Source organism: Hyperolius riggenbachi, chromosome 11 (genome assembly GCF_040937935.1).
Source record: "Hyperolius riggenbachi isolate aHypRig1 chromosome 11, aHypRig1.pri, whole genome shotgun sequence".
Taxonomy (NCBI): Eukaryota; Metazoa; Chordata; class Amphibia; order Anura; family Hyperoliidae; genus Hyperolius; species Hyperolius riggenbachi.
In genome coordinates, this window is record NC_090656.1 from 238,703,828 (window position 1) to 238,714,338 (window position 10,511).

Genomic DNA, 10,511 nt, shown 5'->3' on the forward strand with positions numbered 1-10,511 from the left:
ACTGAAGCAGGGACATGTTACATACTAGGGGGTGGGACACAGCGGCCACACAGGGGACTGAAGTGGGGACACGTTACATACATGGGGCAGAGACACAGGCTAGGGGGTGGGACACAGCGGCCACACGGGATAGGAGGACACCTGGGTACACAGGACTACACCAATCGGGGAGAACATTATAAGATGCCCCAGCACTATGGAGGCACTAGGTAAAATAAAATAGTCTGGCCACTTCAGGTTCTGGCCAGTCAAAACATAAAGTGGCCGTCTCACTGCAGCCAATTGTATTGAAATCCCGGTTGCATAAATGAATTAATTCTCCTGGCGGCAATGTGACCAGATCAATCCGTCTCTTCGGCTCTGGCTCCTCCCCCTGCCCCTCTCCTATGCAGCTGTGGCAGCCAGGGACCACGCGTGATTCGTAGCAGCAGGGAAGCAGAGCGGGAAAGCTGCAGACACTGCTACTGCCAGCACCCGCTCTGCAGAGGAGCGAACAGCAGGTTTCCCTGCTGCTACGCACGACTCTGGGGGGGCGCACTCGTGTCCGGCTGGGGGGAGGAGCCAGAGCCGAAGAGGTGACTTCATCTGGTCACATTGCCACCAGGGGAATTAATCTCACCCCTCATGGGGGATTCTCAGGGTTTTCTTTTTCAACAGCATTTCCTGAACAGCAGTTAAACTGCCAAAATAGTAAGATACCAGCCAGCCTCCCTACTCACTTGCACACTATTTTGTCAGACTGTGCAACTGCTGTTCAGGAAATGCTGTTGAAAAAAAAGAAAACCCTGAGAATCCCACATGAGGAGGAGATGGATTTGCCCAAAACCTGTCAGTTCTGTCAGATTTTAACTGCCTACTTTTTTTTTTTTTTTTTTTTCCAATAGTGGTCCTTTAAATTCTGGTCCAGCACTTCGGAGGTGTACATATGTTTTGCAGCTTCACTCTGTTACCTTTGAGTGGATTATTGGCCTGCAGTGTTTAGCAACAGGGTTGCTCATCCGGATATCCGACCTTTTTTCCCCTATCCGACCGGATTCGGATTCCAGATAGTTGGGTCCACACCGGATAGCTATCTGTGGATATTTGGTTGCATACTCGGATATCCGCGGATATTAGGCAGATATCCGGATCCGAAATACTGTAACTAAGGAGATGACGTCCTGGAGCCAATCAGAGGGCTCCCAGCAGAAGCCCTAGCAGCCAATCACAGAGGGGAACCCTGGCCAGCCCCACCTGACCTCATTGAGCCAAGCAGAGGCCTCCCAGCCTAAGCCCTGGCACCCAATCACAGAAAAAAAAACACTGGCCAGCCCCCCGCATAATAGGGAGGGCTGCCATGATGAGACAGATCGTCTTAGCTTGCTGAATGCTCACTGAGAGACATGCTCCAGTGCTGCTGGCCTAGCAAGGGCTGTACACAGTGATAAACTTAAAGGAGAACTGAAGTGAGAGGTATATTGAGGATGCCATGTTTATTTCCTTTTAAGCAATACCAGTTGCCTGGCAGCCCTGCTGATCCTCTGCCTCTAATACTATTAGCCATAGCCCCTGAACAAGCATGCAGCAGATCAGGTGTTTCAGACTTTAAAGTCAGATCTGACAAGACTAGCTGCATGCTTGTTTCTGGTGTTATTCAGATGCAACTGCAGAGAAATAGACCAGCAGGGCTGCCAGGCATTGATTAAAAGGAAATAAATATGGCAGCCTCTGTATACCTCTTACTTCAGTTCCCCTTTAAAGCTGTTCAGTGATTAACCTCTTCACTATCACTACACTATAGTTAAATCGTTAATTAGCTTGATGTCATTGTGTGACACAGTGTGAGCTCCAGTGCTGCTGCAGCTACTATGTGTCTGTATGTGTGATGTGCACAGACCAGGCCAGCTGCTGCCTGCTGGCCTGCTATTAGCCTTAGCTAGCTACAGGTTAGGTTAGGGATTAGGGAATAGCATTACTGTGTGATTGTGTAATTACTACTAGTTAGTACTGTAGTACTGCAGTCAGTGCTAGTAGTTGTTAGAGTAGTAGTACTACTGTGTTAGCTTACTACAGAACGTGCAAACCTGTGCAAAGGGCCACGTGCAAACATGTGTAAAGGGCCACGTGCAAACGTGCAAAGTGCCACGTCACGTGCAAAGTGACTTTGCACGTGGCACTTGTGGCACTTTGCACGTGACTTTTCACTTTGCACGAGTCAGGTGGCACGTGCCAAGTGCCACGTCCGGCATGCTCCTGGCAGACGTTACACCTGCTGCTGCTGCATTGCCCTTGCCCTGCTCCTGCTGCCTCTGCTGCTCCCACCGCCAGGGTGCCACAGGCCACTGCTGCTGTGCTGATACCACCTATATTTAACCCAAAACACAATTGCTGCATAATTTTTTGGAGGTGTCTGGGCTGAAAACTGCCATGTCCCAGTTGTGCGGTTGGACTTTGGACACAATGTGGGCTGCACGACCGCTGTCTGGAACCTAGTCCTGATGTTAATTGACAGCCATTTTTTTGTGTGTGGGGGGGGGGGGGGGGATTTTAGGTCCCCACATCATCAATTAGTGTCTCCCTTTAAAAAATAATGATGCTACATGCCTCATTTACCCTAGAAACGTTTTTAAAGCAATTTAAAGGCCTCTTCCGTTTTTTCTATCCAGATATCCGAATCCGGCCGGATACTGGAGTCTGATGCCCGATTCGGATCCGGATTGGAAAATTTTGAACTCTGATATCTGAACCGGATCGGATATCTGGGTATTCGGATCCAATCCGGATTTTGAAAAGGGGTATCCGAGCAGCACTGTTTAGCAAGTCTAGCAGGACTCTTCTAGTGAGACAGATAAACCGTAACCCTGAGGCAGGGAACACACTTGACTTTCAGTTTTCCGTGCACGTTTTTCTGCATACCATGCAGGAAACGCGCGCGTTTTTTCACAGCAGCTGATGTAAATGATAGAGAAAACTAACAAAATGTGCAGAGTCATCATGCAGAATGTCAGTTTTTTTTTCTGCGTGCGAACAACACAGTAAGTGTGCACTAGCACATTGATTAACATCAGTTTATCTGTGCAGAAAAAGCGCACGAAAACAGTCAAGTGTGTTCCCTGCCGAAGGCTTTTTGTGTTCTTTTTGCAAAGCAGCCCAGAAAATGTCTGTGGGAAGCAGAACAAACCTTTCAGGGGAACCAACTGTCTAGATCGGCTTCTGTAAGGCAGGCAACATTGGTGAACAGACTTCCTGTGCTTCTCAGTGATTTAAAACGAGGGATTTTAACCTTCCTGGCGGTAAGCCCGAGCTGAGCTCGGGCTATGCCGTGCAGGAGGATATCTCAGCCCCTGGTGGGGCGATTCGCCCCATTTAAAGTGCTGTACGCGCAGCTAGCACTTTGCTAGCCGCGCGCACAGCTTGCTCACCGCCGCTCTGCGGCGATCGCCCGCACGCAGCGGCGTAAGAGGGCCCCCCCCCCCGCCAGAGCCCTGCGCTGCCCGGACCAATGAGTTCCGGGCAGCGCTATGGGCTGGATCGGAGGCGTCTGACGTCAGGACGTCGGCTGACGTCCATAACGTCATTCCGATCGTCGCCATGGCGACAGGAGAAGCCAAACAGGGGAACGCGTTCCCCTGTTTGCTATTGATGCCGGCGACGATCGCACTAGAGACACATGCGCCCTCTAGTGGTGTTTCATGTAGCTACCACTCTGGTAGCTTTACATGAAACGATTTTATTTTTATTTTTTTTATGGATTTCTGCCTATTTGGCAGAAAACATTGACCGCCAGGAGGGTTAAACAATACAGATTGCCTGGCTTCTGTACAGATTGCCTGGCTGTCCTGCTGATCCTCTGTCTATAATACCCTGAACAAGCATGCAGCAGATCAGGTTCTCTGGCTGAAGTGTGACAAGATTAGCTCCTTGCTTTTTTTTGGTATATGATTCAGCCACTACTGCAACCAAAGAGACCAGCAGAGCTGCAAGGCAACTGGTAATGTTTAACAGGATATAAATATGGCAGCCTCCACAATCTTCTCAGTTCAGGTGTCCTGTAACTTGCTTAGAACATCTGTGATTCAGGTTTGTTTACATGTTTGGACACCTGGCTTGAAGCAGCGCAGCTGTAGGAGATAATGGCAGACTCTGTGCTCACCTGCGGCTGTTTGCAGTCTGATGGTGCTGTGAGTTGTCTGACAAGATCTCAGCGTCCAAAAGGAAGGAGCGGGTGGAGCTCTCAGGATTCTGCCATTGCTGGTACAAGGGGCGTCTGTTTGTATGATGAATTAACCAGCGTGTGTTCTGCTCTCCCAGGCCTCCTGGCACCCCCGCTATGACCTGTTAGTTGCCGGGCGGTACCCAGACCCCCAGTTCCCGGGATACACAGCTGAGGAGTTGCGCACAGTTGACGTCTTTGATGGGCAGACTGGAAATATAGTCTGCCGGCTGTACGACCCCTATGCATCTGGAATCGTCTCGGTGAGAAATGTTTTTATATAATGCTGCTGCTTTTATTTGTGTGCTTATAATGGGTCACTGATCATTAATGTAATATATTTCAACTGCATTTATTTCACTCCGCAGCCTGCTTCCTTTATTACAGGGGCGTAGCAATAGGGGGTGCAGAGGTAGCGACCGCATCGGGGCCCTTGGGCCAGAGGGGCCCCAAAGGGCTCTCCCTCAGCTACAGTATTCTCTCCCTATTGGTCCTGTGCTCACAATAATCACTTCTATAGATATAATGAATAGTGGTAATCATTAACAAGCTGTTCCCCATCTCCTTCTTGCACCTCTGACACTGTAGTTGCCATTGGCAGGTTTTGGTGCACTGTATCAATTGTTATGTATAGAGTGCTTGGGGGGCCCCATTGTAAAACTTGCATCGGGGCCCACAGCTCCATAGCTACGCCACTGCTTTATTACGCACCCTTCAGGGTCCTTCTACACTTGGTGTGCTGTGATTTGCACGCTGCACCATTACACACACTTCAGGGTCCTTCTACACTTGGTGTGCTGTGATTTGCACGCTGCACCATTACACACACTTCAGGGTGCTTCTACACTTGGTGTGCTGTGATTTGCACGCTGCACCATTACACACACTTCAGGGTGCTTCTACACTTGGTGTGCTGTGATTTGCACGCTGCACCATTACACACACTTCAGGGTCCTTCTACACTTGGTGTGCTGTGATTTGCACGCTGCACCATTACACACACTTCAGGGTGCTTCTACACTTGGTGTGCTGTGATTTGCACCCTGCACCATTACACACACTTCAGGGTGCTTCTACACTTGGTGTGCTATGATTTGCATGCCGCACCATTACACATACTTCAGGGTGCTTCTACAGTTGGTGGGCTGTGATTTGCACGCTGCACCATTCACACGCTTCAGGGTGCTTCTACACTTGGCGGGCTGTGATTTGCACGCTGCACCATTACACACACTTCAGGGTCCTTCTACACTTGCTGCGCTGTGATTTGCACGCTGTGTGTGTATGTGGGTGTGCGCTAACATTTACTACCTTCAGAATGTATAGTTTAAGCGATTACTCTATACGATCACCATATGAGCGGGAATGGGATGCACAGTGATAAGTATCCAAGTTAACTAGTTATTGTCCCGGGGGCATTATATCTACCCCTCCTCCCCCGAAAGGACTTTACCGAAAGTCTTATTTGTTCACAGAACTGTGTTGCCATTAACCGATCAAAGTGCCAGTGATCAGTGAGATGCTGGAGGTCACTGACAAAAGTGATGGTAAAGTATACATGCGATACTTCCTTTGTACTATTCGCAGTACACAGGAGGAATAAAGTGGGAAGAAGTCTAGTGGCCAAATAGCACATACATACATCACAGTAAATTAAAATATCCCATCAATAAAACACTTTTAATAAAGTAAATAAAATTGACATTTAAAAATAAATCTAACTAGTTACCTTAGAACCTCCACTTTTTTAATATGTATGTCGTGAGAGTACTTGTAAATAGTGATGGACGCAAAACGGAAAAGATGCACCTTTATTTCCAAATACTGGCGCCATACATTGTGATGGGGACAACATTTAAATGGTGTCATAACCGAGACAAACGGGCAAATAAAATACATAGGTTTTAATTATGGTAGCATGGATTATTTTAAAGCTATAATGGACGAAAACTGAGAAATAATGATTTTTTCCCTTTTTTTTCTTATTAATCCTGTTAAAATGCATTTATAAAGTAAATAATAATAGCAAAATGTACCACCCAAAGAAAGCCTAATTAGTGGCGGAAAAAACAAGGTATAGATCAATAAATTGTGTTAAGTAGTGATAAAGTTATTAGCGAATGAATGGTAGGTGAAAATTGCTCTGATGCATAAGGTGAAAAATCCCGCCGGCTGAAATGGGTAAAGTGTGTTATAAACGTGATGATTGGACAAAAAAAACACGTGTGTTTTATTCACAGTAGCATGTATTCTTTTAAAACCATAATGGCCACAAGCTGGAGTGAAAAAAAGTTTTCTCTTTTTTTTTTTTCTTCATATTTTTGTTAGTATTAACCACTTGAGGACCTAGGGCTTTACACCCCTTAAAGAGAACCTGTACTGAGTAAAAATATATAAAATAAACACATGAGGTAACTTCAAATGAAAATTACAGAGTTACCTTGCCATCAGTTCCTCTCAGAAGCTCACCATTTTCTTCTGACAATAATCCCTTCCAGTTCTGACAACATTTTGTCAGATCTGAAATATATCAGTTGCTGTCAGTAAAATATCAGTTGCTGTCAGTTATAGCTGAGAGGAAAACTGATGTACCAGGTAATGTCCATGTTTCCCTATGGCTCAAGTGGGCGATGTTACAGTTTAACTGTGTGCTGACCAGAAAGCTGTTATGGGTAATGGCTATTTTCAAAATGGAGGACGGAAAATTCCCTTGATCATAGTGAACAAATAAGACGCAGGACAGGAGAAAGACACTGAGGAGTAGACTACATGGAAGGTAAGTATGACTTGTGTATGCCTATTTTGAATTTTATTTTCAGTACAGGTTTTCTTTAAGGACCGGCCACTTTTTTTCCATTCAGACCACTGCAGCTTTCACGGTTTATTGCTCGCTCATACAACCTACCACCTAAATGAATTTTGGCTCCTTTTCTTGTCACTAATAAAGCTTTCTTTTGGTGCTATTTGATTGCTCCTGCGATTTTTACTTTTTATTATATTCCTCAAAAAAGACATGAATTTTGGCAAAAAAAATGATTTTTTGAACTTTCTGTGCTGACATTTTTCAAATAAAGTAAAATTTCTGTATACATGCAGCGCGAAAAATGTGGACAAACATGTTTTTGATAAAAAAAAAAAAAAACCCATTCAGCGTATATTTATTGGTTTGGGTAAAAGTTATAGCATTTACAAACTATGGTGCAAAAAGTGAATTTTCCCATTTTCCAGCATCTCTGACTGTTCTGACCCCCTGTCATGTTTCATGAGGGGCTAGAATTCCAGGATAGTATAAATACCCCCCAAATGACCCCATTTTGGAAAGAAGACATCCCAAAGTATTCACTGAGAGGCATAGTGAGTTCATAGAAGATATTATTTTTTGTCACAAGTTAGCGGAAAATGACACCTAGTGACAAAAAAAAAAAGTTTCCATTTCTTCTAACTTGCACCAAAAAAAAATGAAATCTGCCACGGACTCACCATGCCCCTCTCTGAATACCTTGAAGTGTCTACTTTCCAAAATGGGGTCATTTGTGGGGTGTGTTTACTGTCCTCACATTTTGGGGGGTGCTAATTTTGTAAGCACCCCTGTAAAGCCTAAAGGTGCTCATTGGACTTTGGGCCCCTTAGCGCAGTTAGGCTGCAAAAAAGTGCCACACATGTGGTATTGCCGTACTCAGTAGAAGTAGTATAATGTGTTTTGGGGTGTATTTTTACACATACCGATGCTGGGTGGGAGAAATCTCTGTAAATGACAATTTTTTTAATATTTTTTACACACAATTGTCCATTTACAGAGATCTTTCTCCCACTCAGCATGGGTATGTGTAAAAATACACCCCAAAACACATTATACTACTTCTCCTGAGTACGGCGATACCACGTGTGTGGCACTTTGGGCTCCTTAGCGCAGTTAGGGTGCAAAAAAGTCCAATGAGTACCTTTAGGATTTCACAGGTCATTTTCAGACATTTGTTTTCAAGACTACTCCTCACGGTTTAGGGCCCCTAAAATGCCAGGACAGTATAGGAACCCCACAAATGACCCCATTTTAGAAAGAAGGCACCCCAAGGTATTCCGTTAGTAGTACGGTGAGTTCATAGAAGATTTTTTTTGTCACAAGTTAGCGGAAAATGACACTTTGTGAAAAAAAACAATAAAAATCAATTTCCGCTAACTTGTGACAAAAAATAAAATCTTCTATGAACTCACCGTACTACTAACAGAATACCTTGGGGTGTCTTCTTTCTAAAATGGGGTCATTTGTGGGGTTCCTATACTGTCCTGGCATTTTAGGGGCCCTAAACCGTGAGGAGTAGTCTTGAAACCAAATTTCTCAAAATGACCTGTGAAATCCTACAGGTACTCCATTGGACTTTGGGCCCCTTAGCGCAGTTAGGGTGCAAAAAAGTGCCACACATGTGGTATCGCCGTACTCGGGAGAAGTAGTACAATGTGTTTTGGGGTGTATTTTTACACATACCCATGCTGGGTGGGAGAAATAACTCTGTAAATGGACAATTGTGTGTAAAAAAAATCAAGATTGTCATTTACACAGGTATTTCTCCCACCCAGCATGGGTATGTGTAAAAAAAACACCCCAAAACACATTATACTACTTCTCCCGAGTACGGCGATACCACATGTGTGGCACTTTTTTGCACCCTAACGGCGCTAAGGGGCCCAAAGTCCAATGAGTACCTTTAGGATTTCACAGGTCATTTTTGTTTCAAGACTACTCCTCACGGTTTAGGGCCCCTAAAATGCCAGGGCAGTATAGGAACCCCACAAATGACCCCATTTTAGAAAGAAGACACCCCAAGGTATTCTGTTAGTAGTATGGTGAGTTCATAGAAGATTTGATTTTTTTGTCACAAGTTAGCAGAAATTGATTTTAATTGGTTTTTTTCACAAAGTGTCATTTTCCGCTAACTTGTGACAAAAAATAAAATCTTCTATGAACTCACCATACTCCTAACGGAATACCTTTGGGTGTCTTCTTTCTAGAATGGGGTCATTTGTGGGGTTCCTATACGGCCCTGGCATTTTAGGGGCCCTAAACCGTGAGGAGTAGTCTTGAAATCAAATGTCGCAAAATGACCTGTGAAATCCTAAAGGTACTCATTGGACTTTGGGCCCCTTAGCATACTTAGGGTGTAAAAAAAGTGCCACACATGTGGTACCGCCGTACTCGGGAGAAGTAGTATAATGTGTTTTGGGGTGTATTTTTACACATACCCATGCTGGGTGGGAGAAATATCTCTGTAAATGACAATTGTTTGATTTTTTTTTTTTTACACACAATTGTCCATTTACAGAGAGATTTCTCCCACCCAGCATGGGTATGTGTAAAAATACACCCCAAAACACATTATACTACTTTTCCTGAGTACGGCGGTACCACATGTGTGACACTTTTTTGCAGCCTAGGTGCGCTAAGGGGCCCAACGTCCTATTCACAGGTCATTTTGAGGCATTTGTTTTCTAGACTACTCCTCGCGGTTTAGGGCCCCTAAAATGCCAGGGCAGTATAGGAACCCCACAAGTGACCCCATTTTAGAAAGAAGACACCCCAAGGTATTCCGTTAGGTGTATGGCGAGTTCATAGAATTTATTTTTTGTCACAAGTTAGTGAAAAATGACACTTTGTGAAAGAAAAAAAAATAAAAATCAATTTCCGCTAACTTTTGACAAAAAATAAAATCTTCTATGAACTCATCATACACCTAACAGAATACCTTGGGGTGTCTTTTTTTCTAAAATGGGGTCACTTGTGGGGTTCCTATACCGCCCTGGCATTTTACGGGCCCAAAACCGTGAGTAGTCTGGAAACCAAATGTCTCAAAATGACTGTTCAGGGGTATAAGCATCTGCAAATTTTGATGACAGGTGGTCTATGAGGGGGCGAATTTTGTGGAACCGGTCATAAGCAGGGTGGCCTTTTAGATGACAGTTTGTATTGGGCCTGATCTGATGGATAGGAGTGCTAGGGGGGTGACAGGAGGTGATTGATGGGTGTCTCAGGGGGTGGTTAGAGGGGAAAATAGATGCAATCAATGCACTGGGGAGCTGATCGGAAGGGGGATCTGAGGGTTTGGCCGAGTGATCAGGAGCCCACACGGGGCAAATTAGGGCCTGATCTGATGGGTAGGTGTGCTAGGGGGTGACAGGAGGTGATTGATGGGTGTCTCAAGGTGTGATTAGAGGGGGGAATAGATGCAAGCAATGCACTGGCGAGGTGATCAGGACTGGGGTCTGAGGGCGTTCTGAGGGTGTGGGCGGGTTATTGAGTGCCCTAGGGGCAGATAGGGGTTTAATC

The 10,511-nt window shown here is 45.1% G+C and overlaps 1 protein-coding gene across 1 annotated transcript in view; it reads left to right on the forward strand.

The window, feature by feature from the left end:
* The window catches only part of DDB2 (damage specific DNA binding protein 2), a 70,783-nt gene that overhangs the window by 55,287 nt on the left and 4,985 nt on the right, over positions 1–10,511 (forward strand). The window contains exon 9 of the mRNA XM_068259471.1: positions 4,291–4,455. Coding sequence (XP_068115572.1) covers positions 4,291–4,455 — 165 coding nt within the window. The remainder of the gene's footprint in view (positions 1–4,290; positions 4,456–10,511) is intronic.